The 20,563-nt window shown below is 36.4% G+C and overlaps 3 protein-coding genes across 3 annotated transcripts in view; 1 reads left to right on the plus strand and 2 right to left on the minus strand.

Annotated features, from left to right (window-relative positions):
* The window catches only part of LOC107665294 (intersectin-2-like), a 41,788-nt gene extending 30,021 nt beyond the window's left edge, over positions 1-11,767 (minus strand). Inside the window, exon 1 of the mRNA XM_016456123.1 lies at positions 11,603-11,767. The gene's annotated coding sequence lies outside the window, so the exon portion shown is untranslated. The remainder of the gene's footprint in view (positions 1-11,602) is intronic.
* A 1,099-nt stretch (positions 11,768-12,866) lies between these two features.
* Positions 12,867-16,172, minus strand: LOC107665319 (39S ribosomal protein L19, mitochondrial-like). Its single transcript, XM_016456143.1, has 6 exons — positions 16,021-16,172; positions 15,684-15,801; positions 14,879-14,997; positions 14,626-14,760; positions 13,678-13,859; positions 12,867-13,558 (listed from the first exon to the last, which is right to left on the minus strand). The coding sequence occupies exons 1-6, from the start codon at positions 16,097-16,099 to the stop codon at positions 13,337-13,339; spliced, it is 855 nt and encodes a 284-aa protein (XP_016311629.1). The 5' UTR covers positions 16,100-16,172; the 3' UTR covers positions 12,867-13,336.
* A 1,492-nt stretch (positions 16,173-17,664) lies between these two features.
* Positions 17,665-20,563, plus strand: part of LOC107665308 (phosphoribosylformylglycinamidine synthase-like) — a 14,142-nt gene continuing 11,243 nt past the window's right edge. Inside the window, exons 1-5 of the mRNA XM_016456131.1 lie at positions 17,665-17,798; positions 18,366-18,493; positions 19,062-19,194; positions 19,289-19,394; positions 19,486-19,684. Of these exons, the coding sequence (XP_016311617.1) occupies positions 18,370-18,493; positions 19,062-19,194; positions 19,289-19,394; positions 19,486-19,684 (562 nt within the window). The 5' untranslated portion in view covers positions 17,665-17,798; positions 18,366-18,369. The remainder of the gene's footprint in view (positions 17,799-18,365; positions 18,494-19,061; positions 19,195-19,288; positions 19,395-19,485; positions 19,685-20,563) is intronic.

The following is a 20,563-nucleotide window of genomic DNA, read 5'->3' on the forward strand; positions in this document are numbered from 1 at the left end:
TGTTCGTCTCTGTCTTCGCTCTAAAGCTCTTTCTGGGAAACCAGCCCTGCGTCTCACAGCTGAATCTGAATCGGTGCTCCATGGACAGACTGAACAAACACAAGCTAAACACAAACTCCCTTTACAGCTGAGGAGGTCTGAACCAGTAAATCTAGAAGTCCAGTAAGGGTGTGAGTTACAGTGCGTACAGCTACATTCACACAGCAGCAGGTTGTCAGTCCTCAAAGTACTGTATAGTACTCTAAATACTGTATAGTCCTTTCCATACACAAATTGTGTTTTGCTTTGTTTTTATGTGCTGCATGCATTCTCGGTCACAAATGTTAAGGCTTTCAATGGCAAATGGCAAAATATAGGTGTATTTGTGTGGTCAAACACAAAAATATTTATAAATAAAATCCTGAACTAAAGCATTTTGACAGATCTGAGAGGATGAAAGTTGCAGGAGTGTCAAATGCCAAACAATTTAGAATATAGTCATAACTATTTTTATTTTATTTTAGGTACGATTTCAATGTTTTTAAATACAGTAAAAGCTGTATATCTGAAAGCTGAAAAGCTGAAATATCATTACAATAAGTGTTCTATTTTAATATATGTTAAAATATAATTTATTCCAGTCATGGCAAAGCTGAATTTTCAGCAGCCATGTCACATGATCCTTCAGAAATATGCTGATTTTGTGCTCAAGAAACATTTCTTATTATTATCAATGTTGAAAACAGCTATACTTAATATTTCTGTGTAAATAATGATATACTTTTTTCAGGATGTTATGATGAATAGAAAGTTTAAATAAATATTTTGTAATATAATAAAATGTCTTTACTGTCACTTTTAAATGTATTCATTTATTTGAAGAAAAAAAATATAACTGACCCCAAACAGTCAGTAACAGTCAATCTAATTTCATGATCTATATTGCATGTGCTGGAGATGAACTGTTTTCATTTTGCCTAAGCTGAACTGTAAACCTGTAGAACCTGGACAGACACAGATTCTTCCTAGTTAAACTGTCACCAGTGTGAGAAAGTTTCATGTGTACAAACACTAAAAAAAAGTTGGAAGGTGTTTTAGTCAGTGACATTACAGGCTAATATATTTGTTTACAAGAGAGCACAGCTTAGGGCAATGTGTTACACTACTTCAAACAAGTTTACCTTTTTATATAGTTATAGGTATATAGTTTATATAGTTATAGTTATATAGTATATATTTTATGTAATTTCAGGCAACATATGGGTTTATGAAAAAGCAATCCATCAGTTACAGTAATTATTAACACTGACTGCATTTATTGAAGCAGTTCAATATCAGTCTAACGGTTACTTTAGAGCCATTTCACAGAGTTGATATAAGTTCAAATTCCATAACTTATCATTTGTTTTTAAATAGAAGTCATTGGAATTTTTTCAAATGGATTGTCAGTATTTCAGCTGAGCCACTGCTATGGGGGAGGCAGTAGTGGTGCAGCTCGGTTATTAGCAGTACTCAGAAGTGAGAGACAAAATATTACATCTTTCAGTATCTGCTCCGTTATGCTAGAGTGCATTAGTATACAAATCAGCACATCTCTGCACTTTAGCTGTCAGCAAATTTTCCTGCAGTATTGGGAGTGTTTGAATCTACTTTTTCAAGTATTAATTAGTCCTTGCCTGCCAGTGACTCAGTAGTGCACAAACCTCTTCCTGCTCATTTGCTTTAATACTGTTATATCAGTCTGCTACATCTAAGGCTATCTGGTTATCATTTGGTTGAGAACATGCTATGCACCAAAAATACTCACTTCTGATGTACTTGCGCTGTATTTAGTATTATCAGTAAAGCTTAGTTTCTGATTCTTATTACTGAGTCATTGGGCCAATCAAATTCATCGACCGGAACTAACTGTTAGAAATGATAGAAATAGAAACCTTCACACATCTACTATATGGAAATCTTTAGAGGCCCAAATTACACAATCAATTCTCATTCCAACCTTGCAGTGTAAACTTTACATTTACTCTAATATTAATAAATTATCATTGTTATAACAATTATTATTGGTTAGAAAGTTTGGTTAGATAAAGATTGTCAAATCTCTTTACTCTGCAACCAGCGCTTTGCTTTCACAGTAGGAATTTCAGTTACATTTAACATTAATCATTGACAAAAACAAAGACTTTCATATAGTGCTTTTTTTTTTTTGTCTGCTTAGTGCAACAATTTTAACTTACAATGCCACAAACAGCTTAGAAGGTCCACACTTACAAAACAGCCCTGCGTTATTGCATGCACAGTGTTGTGCTTTTATGGCTCCCAGGAGAATCAGAGCTCTGTAACAGCATTGACTGCTGGATTATCTATGATTTTATGCGTAAATTACATTTTAGCACAGGATTTCACTGTTACAACGGTATACGGTACCTTTATTACCTCTTCACCAGCAGGCTGCAATCCAATAACAGCAAGTGACTTGAGTCAAAAGTGTCAACCAACTGAATAAACAGAATAAATAATACAAAACAGCACAGAGCAAAAGATGCTGTCTGATCTACCAATTCTATTCCTTTTTCTGAGCTCTCACTCTCTTACTGTCTTAATAAAAAGTGACCCGAGTTCCAGTCCCTGCTCGAGTTCCTTTCCGAATCCTGTTTCCCTCTCTCCTCTCCCATTACTTTGTGTCTAGACTTCATTGTCCTATCTAATTTATAATGCGAATGAAGGAGAGAGGCATCATCAGTTTTGCATTAAGCAGTACCGAGGCTTATGTGCTTAGAGCGATATCTCTGAATATGATTCATGAACAGTATAACAGTATCATTACAGCGTAACTGTAGAGATCAAATATAAAGGCCTCTGTTCATCTCGATTTCATGTCATGCTGTTGAATCAAAGGCTTATGTTTGACCTTAAATCCATCCATCACATGTGCTATGACTGATCTTATCGCTCATTATAAAACATTTCCATAGTCAAAGGAATGCTTTCTGGCATATCAAACTTACTTTTAAAATCAGCAATAATAATAATATTTAATTTTGGTGTGGTGAAGATTCCTTCAGACTGTGGAAATGCTTAAAACCCCACTAAATTATACTTTGTAGCGTTCACCTTAATATACGCTGACACTCTTGAGATTGCCATTTGAGGCAGAAGAGAAGAGAGATAGGTAATGAGACTGAAGATGTGACCCAGGGTTCTCATCCTCTATTAATCTATTGTGTGCAAATAAAGAGTCCATTGCAGATCAATAAATGGAGGGTTAATAGACTGATGGATAGATTAAAGAGCTGAAAGCTGAGTAAGACAAGATCTGTGGTTTGGACTGGGACTGTTCTCACATTCACATACACTGAAACCCAAAACCTCTTTAGCCTGCTGTGATTGCTTTCACTACATAAGAATGCTCTTCAGTCTTTTACTTTGACTTTCATATATACCTTTTGTCCAAACACCTCACTGAATACCAGCTTCAAATAATATTAACAATAAAAATAATAAAATGATTATAATTATTACCATTATTATTATTCACTGTAACGGCAATTTTCTGTTTCAGTCTTAAATATATATCACAACAAGCACACACAGGTCAACAGGCAAGTCATCAAGCTAGTGGAGTAAAGATGAGAGGAAGGTGAAGTGGATCTCAGTCATGAAGACAAAGTCCTTTAACACACAAACACACAACCACATACACATCCCTCTATACACATACAAACATTTTTCCTATTCAATTTAACCCAGATTTTCTTCCAGTGGTCAATATAAGGGAATTAAAATGAAGATATGCTCCAGTTTCTCTGTTGGCAAAGCTAAAAGCCAAAGTGAAAAAATAGTGTTTCCAATTTCCATTTATAATTCAAGTTAAAATACTTATCTTTATGAAACAAGAGAAAGTTGTCAAAAAGTCATAATTAAATTTAAAAGTGCCAGGCTCTGGGTAATATTTGCAGGAAAACTTCCCTATAACATTTTAGAGAGAGTATAAGAGCGATATTCAAATTTAAATATGATGTTCAAAGCTAAAAACTATTCAACTTTTGTCAAATATGTACAAAAAAGAAAGAAAAAAACATCCACGGAAAGCACAAAACTAAAGGTAAAGAAAAAAACATTTTATTCTCACACAGTCATGGAATTCTGAGCTCATTTATATGCACACAGTCAACACCTGATATTTGCATGTCATTACTAGTTGAACAGGGGGAATATTTTGGTTCATTTCTAAATCAGCTTTATATAATCCCCCACATAATTTGCATAAAGCCACAAAGACAAACAAATATCATCCACAGTCCATTAAGACACATTGTTCACGATAACTGGAGTGTTGATGGGAATCAGGGAGGGAGTCATTTCTATTATTTAATTCAGAAATTTCACTGCTTCAGTGAGGATTTCTAGAACAACTTGTGGTCTAGAGAGGCTCGGGATGTGGATGAGAGGTTCAGAGGTGTAATGGACCCAGAATGAATTGCTTATTAAAAACTGCTCTCTAAATTCCAATCTCAATTTCACTGTTCTCATGTAGACTAAACTAGATTGAATATTAAATTGAGTCTCTCTGTCTAATGCTGCAGAGATGAGGCGAAAGAGAAGAGGAGAGGAGAAGAGAGGACTTTGTACATCAGTGATCTCATAGCACGGCCTGCAGATCCATGTTTATTAGAGTAACTCTAATATACGTACCTCTCTTGCTTTTTCTGGCCATGTACACACTGCAGCTAAATACATTGTCACTCTTCTTCTGAGTGCTTAATCCCATTCTATGAGAGACAACCACATTCTATCCGAATTCACAAAGGATCAATCAAATGTTAACACAACAAACAACTTAGTTTATTGCCTTGACAGTAGTTTACTTAAAATGCCAGAATGTAACTTTGGGATTTTGGGAGTGACTTTTAAAGGGGTGGTTCATTGCGATTTCACTTTTTTAACATTAGTTAGAGTGTAATGTTGCTGTTTGAGCATAAACAATATCTGCAAAGTTACGAAGCTGAAAGATCAATGCAAACGGAGATATCATCTTTTAAAATTCTGGCAGTTTAATGCCTACAAAAACGGCTGGTAGGGACTACAACAAGTTACTTCCCAGGTTCGTGACATCACAAACCAAGATAAACCCCACCCTCGGGAAAAGGCAGCAAAGGGGGCGAGGCCATGCTGCGCTGCTTTAGAGAAGAGGAAGAGAAAACTAGAGGTGCACATAAAAATCTACGTTAGAGCGTCTTCTAATGATTCTAATGGATTCACAGGTTTCAAAATCAATGTTCTAAAGCAGCGGTTCTTAATACTGTTCCTCGTGTCGCCCTGCTCTGCACACACTCTGCATCTCTCTCTCTCTCTCTCTCTCATTTGGCTCAGCTCCAACAATGAACTGTTCCGGTTTAGCCAATCACAACACACTGGGTTAGCTAACCAATCAGAGCCCATCACCTATTTCTGAGGGAGGAGCTTCATAAAAGAAGGAAATGATCAGTGCATTTCTCAGAGAAGGGAGAGAGCGGTGTGGAATAAAGGTAAATTATGTGAAAAATAATGTGTTTTTTTTTTTAAACTAAGCATTAACACATGTTAGACTGCACCCCATAAACACAATCAAGCCAAGAAAAAAACCAGTGAACCACCCCTTTAAAATCTGTATAAATAGAACCATAATTTTTCTAGTGAATCCCCACATCCATCTATGCAATGTACTTTCTAGCTGGAATTAAAGTCACTGTGAGTCTCATAGTTTTTGTGCAATAAATTTAAGATGAGCAGCAGCAACATTTCTATTTACACCCACACAAATATGTCTCCCAGAAGCTCTGAGAAAACATTACATGAGATTCAGGCTGCACAGATACACAAACCGATCACTACAAACACAGACAGAGAGACAAAGTTAGACAAAAAGAAACTGCTCCTTCTCTGAATCAATAAGTCTCTTTATAACCAAGAAGGACAGGCAGCTATATATATTTTATGTTGTATTCCTAAAGAAGTTGCCAAGTTATTGGTACCAAGGTCATGGATTTGGTCATGGCAACTGATAAAATTATACTTTTGGATGATAAACCTAAATGTACATAATTGAAATAATAATTATTATCATAAAACTATATATAGTAATTATTAATAAATAATATATAGGCTAGTTGTAATTTAAAACCAATATGCCAATAGTGATATAAAAATAGGAAATATTCACATACATACACGAATATTTAATATTTCATATGCATATATAATGTATACTTATGTGTATATTTCCAATTTTCTCAACATTAAATGTCTCGGCCAATTCAGAGATGAAGCTACCTGTTTTTTTAACTCACAGCATTGATAGTTTGTAAAGTGTAATAATGACTACTTTAAGCATGCTAAATTAGATATTGTATGTAATGATTTTTAAAAGAAACATTTCTGGTTTGTTCTCAAAAGGAGTACTGAATTGGGTATTGAGTCTTACTGTGGGGTACTAGAAAGCCTTTAATTGTCATTTGTTACCAAGAACGCTTCCTCATTTGTGTCAACATGGACAATATCACTATAATGCATGCAGTGTGAATGTGTGTTTGTGTTTGTGTATGTGTAAGCCCAGAGTTGGCGTTACAACTGCAAACAGAGTCTGAGCCTTCAAGCCATGGAACATGATATACAAGCTCTCCTTTACACACACACACACACACACACACTAACATGCCACCCCACCCAAAATCCTTCATTCAAAACAGCCCCAAACCTCACATTCAGGAACACTCATGTGAGAAACAACAGGTAACGCTAAATCCCACCAGTGTGAGTTCTCCTCAAAACCTTGCTCTCTCTTTCATTGTGCCAGAGGACTGTCTGTTCCGTCATTATACTTCACTATATCTCACACAGTCTCATACAAATGTCCCTTGAACTGTTAGTGATGGACACCTGTGGCACTGGCAAATCAGCATTCAATATATCACTCTCATCACACAGCACATGTCTGTTCTGAGTGTGCTACCCAGCATGCTTTGCGCAAAGAAGGGGAATAAGGACTCCTCTGTCCACACAGGAAACAAGCATATGAAACATGCCAGCAGAGACCACACTAGCCATTCAGAGAGTGGTACTGAATTATGCTGCAGAGGTGAAAGTGAGCAGCAAAACACCAACACAAAATAAAATAGAGTGGTATCCTATATTATATCTGTATGATCAGCAGACTCATATTCATACAGATCTCCAGACGCTGGCAAAATAAACAGCAGCGTACATCTACGGGTGAAAGTGAGCAGCAAAACACCAACACAAATTAAAATAGAGTGGTAACTCTCTATATTATATCTGTATGATTAGCAGACTCATATTCATACAAATCTCCAGACGCTGACAAAATGAACAGCAGCACATCCACAGCTGAAATGTGAGGCAGCTAAATGAATGCTAATTCTATGAATACTAATTTCACTATACCACTGTTTTCAGATTTTCTAGCCGAATTTATTGCCATTGTTGAAACAAAATCTTTTCATTTTGGAGATTTCTGTTTTTCCCCATTAAAAAGATGGAAACTGCATACACCACTTAATTTGTAACGTCAATTTGGGGCAAATTTGCTAATGGGAGGCCAATTCGCCATTAGGTTTCCTTCATGGTTTTAACTGAGGCTCTGTGGTTAATTAATACTGCTTGATGACAGTTTTACAACACTAATTTCACTCAAAACGTATACCTTAACCATGAAATTTGAAAACACTGTGAGCTTTAAAAACGTTAAGATGTTGCTATTGTACATAAGGATGACAACAGTTGTATGACTCGTCAAAAACACCAGCTCAAAATATTGTGGTAGTTGTCCTTATTAAGCAATTTGTTAGCAACTTATATTTTTAAACAACACAGCAGCTTAAAAAATCACGTTTGAGATATTATTGTGTGTAATTCATGTTGTACAGACCATATTTTACTAAATAAATAATAATAATAATAATTAAAGCTTTTCTAAAATTATGTTAAAAATACCAGTGGGAACCCACTAGCTCAAATTTGCAACCCAAGCTCAATAACATTTCTGCAAAATGATATTGTGTTGGTTCTTGCTCGTTTCGTGACACTTTTTAAGTTAAATGTCCAGTGACTGACACAAAAAGCATGTTTAATTTTACCTGAAATAAATGAACGTAAATCTGCCAGCATTTTATTACATTGGTTGTACGTATTGATGCAGACCTGAAATTAAATGTCTGGTGAGTGAAGCTAAATGGTTAATGCTCTATAGTTTTTTAAAATAATGTACCACCTTCACTAAACCCTAAGCTAAAACCATAACTGATAGCGGAAACAACAGCAAACTTGAGACAAAAACAAGTTGTTCAGTACAGAGATGTTTAGTACATTGAACATCTCCATTACTTACATAAAAATAGCTGCCAAATATTGTTATCAAGATGGCCGGCAGATGAAATTAAAGGATTTGAAGGGAATCAGGCTAAACATGGCAGTCGCAAATACTCCAAGTACATTTCTGTACACTTTATTATTAATCGTAATGCAGGCAGGAGAACTGCAGCAACAGATCTTTTACCTCTCAACTTTCATTACCAACACATATCTAAAGTGGAGTTACACTAACGCCTGTGCTTCGGTTCCCTTTAGCATGCTTTTTCTCACAGTTCACAGCATGTGTGCATGTATAAACAGTAGCACAGAAGGCAGGGGCCACGTTCTCTTGAAAGTGCACGTTCAAGGAACCACTTGTCTTCTCTACTGCACTTCATTTTACTCAAGTCCACTATCCAACTTGCAAACATCTATTTTAAGTTCAGAGAGACACATCATTCTTATTCCATGCAGAATCTCTTTTCCTCCTTAACATAGGTGCACAACAAGCTTAGAGAAACTTTTTAATTTGAAGGTGAACAAGAACAGCAGTGAAGTTTTGTAACTGTAACTCAGTAACTCCATTGATATTCACTGTACGTGATTGTGGTGTTCTGGATGACGCAAGAGAATTTGACTCTCGCAGTTTTGATTATATTAAAAAGTGTTTTGAGGACACATAGTCACACACACCATTTCATTCCCTTTCTTTATCCCTTTCTCTCCTCTTTATATCTCATTGGTAAACTCTCTCTCTCTCACACACACACACACACACACACACACACACACGGTACTATTGGTATTTAGGGCAGCCAACATCCTCTAGTAAGCTATCCTCTCTGTGTGTGTGACATATAAGGCATATTTCTAGGGCACTCCACCCTGTTCCCACTGGGAGATTCGCACACACACACACACCAGTACTCGCACAGAACATGGGTGGTTGGCATTCAAGAGTGAAAAATCTAGCGAATGAGATACAAAACTCAAATAGAAAGCATGGCACATCAACCATCCACATACACACTTTATATCAAGCACTTTTACTTCAGTCTGTCTGCAAATGACATCTCTGCCTGAGTTGATGTCTATTCATTTTTAAGTCAAATTCACAATATTTTAATTCATTTTCATTAGTGCACTCTAAGATATCCATACAAACATTACGTACACTACCATTCAAATGTTTGGACTCAGTAAGATTTTTTTAATGGTTTTAAAAGAAGTCTCTTATGGTTTCTAAAGCTGCATTTATTTGATCCAAATACAGTAAACACAGTAATGCTGTGAAATAGTATTGCAATTTAAAATAACTGTGTTCTATTTTAATACAAATTGTAATTTATTCCTGTGATGGCAAAGCTGAATTTTCAGCAGCCATTACAATAGTCTTCAGTGTCATATGATCCTTCAGAATTCATTCTAATATGCTGATTTGGTGCTCAAGAAACATTTCTTATTATTATCAATGTTGAAAACAGTTATGCTGCTTAATATTTTTGTGGAAACAAGGATATATTTTTATCAGGATTGTTCTCACTGACCCCAAACGATACTGTACAGCAATAAGATGCATCTTGTATACATGAACATTACTACTATTAATCTTGCAGGAAATTATGTCATCTGCACTGATGCTTTAAGGCCTTGTCTGCATATACATGTGATGTCAGCACAATCCTGACTTGCAAAGGATTTACATCTTCCAAGGACAATCACAATAAGGTATAAATTTCACTAACATTTACACAAAGATTACACCTCAAAAATCTCAGAGAGAATCTAACCAAACATTAAAACAACACAGCATTATTCCAGAACAATTATGCTTTTAAAACAAAAATAACTGATCTCCACCTAAGATCATTACATGTAAAGCCATGACTGTCAGCAAATTAACAAACAACTGACGATGATATAGCCATCTTCATGTATGTAACAGTGGTGAGTTTATCAACATCCCGATAAGAGAAAAGAAATGATGGTCAGCATATTTCCCCTGACTAGACTCATCCATTCATCACGCAGGATATTTACTACTGCGACTGGCCCATGCCCCACATACTGAGAGGATGCAAGAGAAACAGAAACAGATTGTAGCCTCTGTGCTTTGATTAACAGCGCTAGCCTTGGAGGGGGAGAGTTATGAGAATATATGGCGGTTGGCGCACACTACATAACCTACTCCTACAACAGTCTGTGAATCTAAAAAACATCAAAGGAAATAGCCTGGGTCACACTTCACATTACAGGGTAATCTTATGAGTAAGTTCTGAGTAATACTAATGAACGACATGATGAAACCGGTATTGGCTGGTACATGCTTCTGTTCTGACTCACAACTAGGTGTCACAAAGTTGTGTTGGTCCTCCTGATCCAAAATCAGTAAAACATGCATGGGATATGCTGTATAAAATAAGAATAGTTCATTCATAACCAATCTTAACATTGTACGCTAAATACATGCCTTCACTTAACACACTCCCCCCAATATACATATATATAAGGGCCAAACAACATTGTTTTTTCAAGGGCTAACTGGGACCAAATGTAATATTTTAAGAATCAACCAGTCCTGAATATCTGGTTGAGACAATAAACAGGAAAAAGCAAAAAAATTAGTTAAATAAATCTATCTATCTACATAATAAAATACTGCTATAATACTGGCAAGTTTATTAAATGTTAAAATAATTTTAATTTCCTGTGAAATTTTTAATTTATCATATTGAATGATCCTATCATCCTATTGAATTATCATATCATGATCCATGTAACATGAACTCTGCAGTAAGCGTTAATTTAGTAAATATAAGCACATTTTCTATATGGATTGAGGCTGGATGATGAGGGTAGATGTACACGGGTATCCTGGAGGCAGGTGCACTAGTGGGACAGGAGTGTTGCATCTCTGACGACATTTTCAGCGTCCCGCTGAGAGACACTTACAATGATCCAGCTCTTATGTTTCAGCTTAATTATAGAGCTTCAATGGGATTGAGTTGCTGTATAAGTTCACAACCTGCACAACAAGTTTGACCGTTATGTGATTGAAATCAATGACAGCGATTCCGCTCCTTCTCGAACACGTTACGGGCTTTTGTTCCGAAATTGCGCTCTTTTCTCTCGGACAAAATGATTAAGCTTCTAAAGAAAAACTTCTTAAATACAGAGCATATTGAATAAGCTGTTTGTAAATATTAACAATAGACGGCAACCTTATTGCAAGCATCACAATAGAGTAAGCTACAGGCAAAAGATAAATGCTTACCGTGCATATCGCGAAAGAAAACGACAGTGTTATTGTAATTTCATAAAAACAGAGCCAGCGTAACCAGAAATATCCTCGGATAAGGGGCGATGTGTGGTTGGTATCCAGGTGAAGGATCGGCTGTACCGGCTCACTGCAGATCGCTGACTGCGGCGTTGTTTCACTATCCACAAGTGATGGGGCTGCCGTCACTGGCGACAGCAGGATGGGCGGAGCTTCGCGCGGTCGCTCTCCGCAGCGCTGCACAGATGTGCTCGAGGATTAGTGAGAGCGGCTCCAGATGAGCTCGGACAAAACACCATGTCACTAAAATAATGTGACAAGTTCACGCGGTGGATTATAAATATCGAGCAGAGGGTCTGAACTGAAATAGTACGCCTGGACATTACAAGAAACTGATATAAAAATCTGTGCACTCCTTTAAGTGGAGAGTTGACGCTTGGTATAGCGAGATGTTCATTGAGCAGCTGTTTCAAACGCTTGCGAATTTTGTATTAAAACACTCTGCTGAAAAACATACCAAACCAGCCTAAATATGTCTGCTGGTATCCCAGCTGGGTTTAGTTAGCTTTGGACTGAAAAGTGCCCAGAACCACTCTAAAGCAATCTTAGGCTGGTTTAAGTTGTTTTACTCTGCTAATAAACTATTAAAATCATATTAACTAGACTATTAAAGAGGAAGTAAATATTAAATGAATATGTATTTCCTCTTTAATAGTCTTTAATCTATAGTACATATAGATAACTGGGTCAAAATAACAGCTGTGTTTATATAATCTAAGTCTGAGTTTCTCAGTTAACATTAATCCATGTATTCCACTCCATGCATTCCATGTAGAAACCACATCTTAAGAACAGTTTTGATGTTAAAAACTGCCTCTTTCTTTTCATATACACAATTCAAAAGCTTGGGGTCGGTAAGATTTTTTAAATGTTTTTGAAAGGGAAAAAAAGTCTCTTACACTCCCCAAGGTTCCATTTTTTGTGGAAAATACAAAAAAGAAAAGAAGCATTAAGTAATATTAAGAAATATGTTTCCTATTTTAATTTATGTAATGATTTTTTTCAGGATTCTTTGATAAATAGAAAGCTCAAAAACAGCATTTATTTGAAGTTGAATGTATCCTTGCTGAATTAAAGTATTAATCTCTTTCAAAAAAAAAAATCTTACTAATCCCAAACTTTGAACGGTAATGTAAATCATTTTCAGACTGTGAACAACTGCAAAATTAGACTACATGAAAACTTTTTTTTAAAGCAATTTTATTACTTTAAATACGGAAGAAAGGTATAATTATTCAGGATATTTTATTTACTATTCAGATTTCAATTTACATTTTTGGAGAGTTCTCTGCTGCCCTCTATTGCTCAGAGTGACTAATTGCAAGGCAGCAGGATCACTGCATTTGCAGACACTAATGGCACAAATATAAGACGATAAACAACAGCAAAGAAATAATTGCATTTCTTTTCATTTAAGATGGTTATTTGTAGATAACATCAGCGGTTGAGCTAGTGAGATGCACTTAAAATACACACACAAAAAGTATCGATGTATCAGATGTAGTCATCTGAATGTATCTCCAGAATCCATTTTGAGGCAAACACCAGAACCACATCAGCATGTCTCACCACAGTCAGATCCTTTCAGCATCTTAAAAGCGGTCACCTTAGCTTCATGTCCCTTCAAAGGGATTGTCTCTGTCCAGGCTGGAAGTGGTTTCTATGGACTGTTCACTTTCTGAGATTTTCCTGTACCTCCTTGAAGATATGATCCTCTAGGCTGGATGTGTCATACTCCTTCAGCATATCGTACGGCCTCCACGGTTCTGCCCACTTCTGAGCATGCTCCATCATCTCCGGGGTCAAACATAAGTCAAAGCGGATACCCTTAATGTTAAACTTGGGACGCTCCCAACGTTTAGACCACGGCTTTGGCCTCATTTTTACTTTTAACTACAGGAGAAAGAGAGAAACAGACAGGAAACTATTTAAATTTAGTGGCTGAACACCGCAGGTATATTTTACCATTACATAATGTTACAGATGAAAAATGTTTTACTGGAACGTCTTACCAGATTGACCGGAACATCTCCTGTTATCTCATAATGGACAGGTTGCATGTCAAAGTTGAAGGTGCTGTACTCAGGTAGAGCGTCTCTCAAGTACATGAGATTGTCGTCCAGTCTCTTCTCCAGTTTCAACACTTCAATCTTGCGCATACGTGGACTGTACAACTCATAGCATATCTCCACACCTACAGTCAACGAAAATCTATTACCATGAAATTCTTAACAAAATGGCAACAAAAGTCAAAAAGCATTAGATTTCACGTATAGTAGATACTACAATTAAAGTGAAACCAGTTTAAATCTGAACAGTAAGGGTTGCAACTAATGATTATTTTGATAATCAATTAATCCTTCAATTATGGCTTTGATTAATCGGATTAAAAGCCACATTTTATTTTCAGTATTTTTTTTCTTTTAAGTTATTACATCCTGTCCATGTTGTCATCAAAACTGTGCAAACTGAAGAATCTACCTATTGTACTGTATGTAGGCAATACATTATGTGCAAAAAAAGGATTAAAATACAAACATTACATTCCAAAATTTGCCCACCATAATAAAGTTACAAAAACGCACTAAACATGCATACTGACAGGGCACCTGACAGGGCAAGCCTTGTGAACTATAGGCTATATGGGTATGAGAGTATTTGAAGCACTGAACCTGCTCTTTCATTCCAAATAAGTTAGATAAAGTATTCTCATGTTTAGAACAGCTTGGGTCCTGCAGCTCACTTTGTGTCCTCCGCTATATTTCATACGTGTTTTGTCCACATAAATGCATTATTCACTACTGTAAAGTGACGTGAATGGCAGATTTTTTTCCGACTAATCACTGTAGATCATTTTCATTTTTGTTAATATTTATTAGTTGTCACAGTACTACAGAACAGATAATGAAACAGAACTAAAACTAAGTAAAATTAAATGTTACAAGTTTTTTTTTTTTTACCCTGGCCATCGACCACATTCCTAAGAATAAAAGTAGCACCCAATCCTTTTCCAGAACGCTGAATGCAGATTCCAACGAAGCGATTCATGTTCCCGTTCACATGAGGATCAGTCATGGTCACTGCTAAAATACTGCCTACATAAAACAATAAAGAGAATATTTAAGGAGGAACAGAGAGGGACATTTTTCAATCACACATCACCATAAAATAGAGGAGTCTTGTAGTGTGTTTACAATCATCAGTATTTCTTACCAGCGTAAAACTCTGGAATGTTGAGAACTTTCCGTCTCTGTATCATGTCTTTCCGTTCTATTGAAAATTTCACAGGGTTTGTGCGCTGACGAGGAGGGATGAACTCTGGACTCAAAAACCTATTCAGACATTTATTTTGTAAAGCAACTGAATCACGAAACATGCTACTAATAAAGGTTTTATAATAGAATATTAAACAGCTGACAGTAATATCCAGCAATGCAAACTTTGTCAAATTTTGCCAAAATTTAGGCTCATGTAATTCTCTACATATTAGGCATAGAATTAAAAGTGAATGTTTGCATATTTTAAAATAAAATATTATTTGCAAATAGCTCAAATTGATTACAGTAAATTCTATGTTTTAACTATTTCTTTCATTACTCCTTTAACATAGTTACAGTCTTGCTAACAATCATTCATACTGTATATCTACAAACGTTGCAAAAGGTTCCAGGTTCCAATAATCTCTTCCATGAGCATCTAACTGCCTCTAATAATAATATTTTTTTTTTAAATGATGTGCCTTCACTTATTCTGTTCTCTTATTATCCTCCTAGCTTTTTACTATTTTGAACTATGACTGAAACCTTGTATAACAGGCACTTCTCGTGTTTATTGCCATCTTATGATACGTCGCTTGTTGTATTCCTCAACTGTAGGTAACTGTAAGGATAAAAGCGTCTGCCAAATGAATAAATGTTAATGTAATGTAAACCTTTTCTAAGGAACCTGTTATACCTCAATAAGCTGGCAGGTGTAAACTAAAACATAATCATATGCATTTATTCCACAACATACATACCGTCGCAGAGATGCTTCTTTCTGTGTTTTGTCTATGATAACTGGCTTGGATGGAGGGGTGAATTTTGGAGGTCCATCTGACGCTACATTGTGCCTCAGTACAGACGTCGACAGAAGTCCTGGGAATAAAATAAATATTCTGTATGTGTACAAATCATTTTAGATATCGGTAATAGTTAACTTATTCATTACATAAGGGTTGTAAACTTTATAAACTACCGCAGAGTTATTCACTTGAGCAGGTGATGGTTTTAATGATAGTCTCATTAGTGTTCTTTTCTGTTATTACCATCTAATATGGTGTTGGTAATGGGGAATTAAAAAATACAATAACATACGTTCATTCTGAGAGAAATTTCTTAAAATTCGTAGCAAGCCCATCATTTGTCTCGTCCTGCTTGTGCACGCCGCCGCCATGCTTGACCTCTGACAGAGGGGTGTGTACAAGAAACATTCTGATTGGCTGGCCAACCTCGATAACAATGTCTGTGACTGGCTGGATGATGTGAAAACTTCTTCTTCTTGTGTGATTTGCGGCAGCTTAGACGCTTCAAAGGCGTATTGCTGCCCTCCTCAGTTCATCTGAAGAACTCCATCTCATAGATTAAATCCTCAAATAAAGACCAGTGTGGAATAAAAAACTTTTAACAACCTTTGTTGTTTCATATTCTTTATTTTCAAGAATCAATTTTAAAGATAAAGATGAGACTCCGGATTCCAAAAGATCAGAAAACACGCGGTTTCTTGCAGCACGAAGAATTTCACACTCCATTACTACATGCTTCACGGTTTCTAATTCTCCACACAAACATCTGCCATCTGGATGCTTGCCAACCCTTGCCAGCCCATAATTCAGTGCACAATGCCCCAGTCTTAATCTAGTGATTACCACACTATCCCTCCTCTCTAATCTTGTGAATGATGTGTGCATTAATGTAGGCTGAATTGAAAAATAATGTCTACCTTTATTTCCTTCTTCCCATTCTTTCTGCCATATTTGCTTTATTTGTTGCTGTATAATACTCTTGCACTCAACTCTTCCATACATTACTTTCAAATCAACTTCACTCTTGTGTGTATTTTTTTTTGCCATCTCATCAGCCACTTCATTCCCCTGAATCCCTACATGTGCTGGAACCCACATAAATCCCACTATGTTTCCCACTTTTATCACCCGATTTAGTGCAACCAGAATTTCAATTATTAAATCTGGTCTGGCCTCACTCTTCCTGCCCTTAATTGCCATTAGTGCTGTAGTGGAATCTGAACATTTAACATTTCTTCCAGGTCTTTGTCCCTCCACCCACCCAAGGGCCCACAAAATTGCTACTATTTCCATAGACAAGACTGACATGTTATCTGGCAATCGAAAACCTTGTTTAATACATAACTGAGGGATACTTATCCCTATTGCTGTTTTTCCATCGAGTGGATTCATAGAGCCATCAGTATCTGCACACAGCCTGACCAATTCCCTTTTAAATGTTCATAAACCATGGCTACAGGATCACCATTATCTTCCTTAACTTGATCTAGCACTGAAAAATCAACTGTAGGCTCTGGGATGTGAAAACTAAAATGTTGTATACTATATGAATTGTTTTATGTTAAAACTATGGCGCTCTAAACATGAGTAAAATAAATACAGCAAATTTGAAAATTCATCGTGTGACTATGAATAATATAATTACAAACAGTTACGACCGTCCCAAAACAAACAAATTTGGCTGTAATAAAGTATTCTCAACGGTTAATATAGTGTCAGGGGCGTGCTAGTGCTAATGCCCTCCTCATATGACAAATCTACGATCCCCGTACTTTCATTTGAAGCGGTCTAAATAAATCTTTCATAGGAATAGCGCTCATTTATTATCAGTATGTTAATTCATTTATTGTTTCCTTTCAGATGAGACAAATATATTACAATGGGTACTACCAAATCAAACACAGATATGTGCGCATGCGCATGGAGGCTGCTCCTTGTGGCGGAAGGTTCGTGTTTAATCCACTGACACACGTGTTTCTGTGTGGCGTCTTAAGTGGTCAAAATCAGCACACACAGTGGACCATCTCACATCTGACAAGTCTACCAGCGGGCCACTCGAGCAGCCGTCAAGTAAGATACTTGCTTACCATTTTGAAGCAGAGAAGTTATGAACATACTTGTTTTGCTAAGTTACCATTTTCAATATTTATTATAAATTCGCAGGCTGTTAGTTACCTCACAACAACCTTCTCAGTGTTCATAACGTTACTTGTTATTAGTATATGACTCCTTATTGTTAGCAAATTCATACTAAAAACTAGTAATAAACTAGTGTTTGTCGTGGTATTATTCATGTCATTTAAATTAAGTTTACCTTTCAATCTAACCCATTAACACTTTTATTTTAACTAAATAGGTGACCTCTGTCTAGGCTGTGATTGTCTTGCCTTGTGATGCAACCCACAAACTATTTGTTTGACCCCTGATTTAGTTAATCCCTTATTCCCCATAGAAGCCAATCAGTCTAAAGCTTTTCTCTTTGAAATAAATTAACTGACTAAGCTGAGATTTTTTTTTTATTGCTGATAAATTTATGGTAAGACAGGAAATGCTTTCCTATTATGCCCCAGTATGCACAGTGGAAAAAAAACGGTTGCAGCACAAGTTGTGGATATTCTCTTTATGTCTTTCTTTCAGGATCATGCCTGTCCTGCGGTTTTACAGAAGAGAAGTGACCGGTGAGGGTCGGGTCATACGAAGGATCGCACAACTGTATCCAGATGTCAATATAATAACAGAGCTTTGCTACAATGTAGAGCTGGACGGTGAGAGAATGAAATATGAAATAGCAATGAGTTTGTGACTCTGTGGCAAGTCAAGTCACATTTATTTTAATTGCGCTGCACAATACATATTGTTTCAAAGCATTAATAAACAGGAAAATAGCAGTATTAATGTTGCAATTTAAAGTTCTTCAGTTATGAAATTAATACAATTTCAGCTGTAAAGCAGCTCTAAAAAAGACAGGTCATTATTCAACTCAATTTAGTTCATTAGATTAAGTTTAGTTCAGTGAAAGTGTCAACATTGCAGAGTTAATTTGTTATGAAGCAAACTTATTTCAGCTCATGTCAGTTCAGTGTTGATACAGTTTAGTTCAATAACAGTGTCAATGTTGCAGAGTTCATCAATTATGAAACAAATGAATAAAGCAGATCTAGAGAAGGCAATGGTGTCATAATCCGGCTCAGTTTTTTTTGATCAAGTGTTGTTTTCATGCAGTAGTGTGAGTGCAGCCATGTTGATAATATTATTGAATATTAGGTGTCTTTTAAACCTCAGCTGTGCCTCTCTTCATCTTTGTCATCTCATCATCATCTCTTTCTCTCCCAGGGTCTGACTCTTTGAGTGTGGAGCAGAAAGGTATATTGTGCTGGTTGTTTAGTCCTCCTTATTCTGTCAGCTTGTTAGAGGAGCCCACTCTAAAACCAGTGAATGGTGCAAGACTGGTGGAGATTGGACCCAGGTAACCTCTAACACTGCCTTATCATGATGGTATGGCATCGTAATCTTTAATATAACTCACATCACATCTTTCAATTAAATCTTGACCTTTATAGGTTGAACTTCTCCACTGCTTGGTCCACCAATGCTGTGTCCATCTGCCGAAGCGCAGGTCTGAGCCGGGTGACGAGAGTGGAGCTCTCCCGCAGGCATCTGATCAAGGTCAGGAGAATAGCTTTAAATAGCTTTACATTTCAGTGAGATTTTTTCCCCCCCCATTTTGATTAAAAGCTCTCTTTTCATCTCCATCTAGCCCCAGGATGGACATGATGGTGTATTGAAGGACGGCGAGATGGAGAGACTGATTTGCTGCTTGTATGACAGTATGACCGAATACGTTTACTCCCAGCCAATCACGTCGTTTGCTGTTGATATTCGGCCACAGGAAGTGTTTGAGGTGGAGATTCTAGGAAAAGGTCGCGTTGCCTTAGAGAATGCCAATGATGAACTTGGTAAGAGATGTTTTTGGAGTCTGGACCACTTTTCCACACAAAAAAAAATAAATAAACTAGCTTGATGTACCATGGTAATACCTAGTGAGAGGCAGATTAATCTGGCAATAGTTGGTCTTTACGACATTTTTCCACATCATCTGATTGGCCAAATTGTGAAAATTCTCATATCTGTTAAGTACTAGTGTAACCATCTGATGCTATCTACCATTTTATCATTACTTTACGAGTACAAGGATATAAAACCAGAAGCAGTATCACATGAACTACATGAAAATGACATTATTCTTAAAGACTAAAGACACTGAAATATTTTAAAAATGACTTAACTTGCTTAAGAACTGTGTGTGTAGGCAGTATTCAGTGATGAAATCTGCAACTCTTTCTTCTAGAAATAATGATCCAGTATTTTAAGGTCACATGAGACTTAACATGATTAGAGGAAGAGTGGATGTCACAAGATAAGAGGAGCCTATTTGATTAGATCACGAGGTGTTTGAAAGGAAAGAATGAATGACTGTATGAGAGACAGTAAGCCGGTGGGTTACACCAAAGTTCACTGCCTGCATCTAAGATTACTGAAGGCCTACTGGGTTAGAAATAAAATTACATTGATTTTAGGCTGTTACTCTGTTATTTAAGCCTTCATTACAAAGAGATCATTAACAGTCCATTAAAATGTAAAGGTATTTCTGTTTTGGGGAATGGGTCATAATAGTTTTTCTTCATTGAATTGGCCTTTCACTAAGTCTGACCTTAGCAAATTTTTCCTTTTTTTGCCAAAACATTGTCTCAGACAAGGTTTTGCTCTTTACTGTTGTAAGCTACCGTTAAAAAATTTGGGGTCAGTAAGTTTTTTTTTTTTTTTTTTTTTTTTTT

The sequence above is a fragment of the Sinocyclocheilus anshuiensis genome, unplaced genomic scaffold, assembly GCF_001515605.1.
Source record: "Sinocyclocheilus anshuiensis isolate Anshui unplaced genomic scaffold, SAMN03320099.WGS_v1.1 scaffold199, whole genome shotgun sequence".
In the NCBI taxonomy this organism is placed as follows: Eukaryota; Metazoa; Chordata; class Actinopteri; order Cypriniformes; family Cyprinidae; genus Sinocyclocheilus; species Sinocyclocheilus anshuiensis.

What these genes read in the sequence shown, in the direction of transcription:
- LOC107665319 (XM_016456143.1), bottom strand. Translation starts at nt 16,099, where the DNA reads ATGGCGGCGGCGTGCACAAGCAGGACGAGACAAATGATGGGCTTGCTA. An exon ending in CATTCCAGAGTTTTACGCTG is followed by an intron (nt 14,761 to 14,878) that starts GTAAGAAATACT and finishes TGTTTTATGTAG; the next exon opens with GCAGTATTTTAGCAGTGACC. An exon ending in GAATGTGGTCGATGGCCAGG is followed by an intron (nt 13,860 to 14,625) that starts GTAAAAAAAAAA and finishes CGTTGACTGTAG; the next exon opens with GTGTGGAGATATGCTATGAG.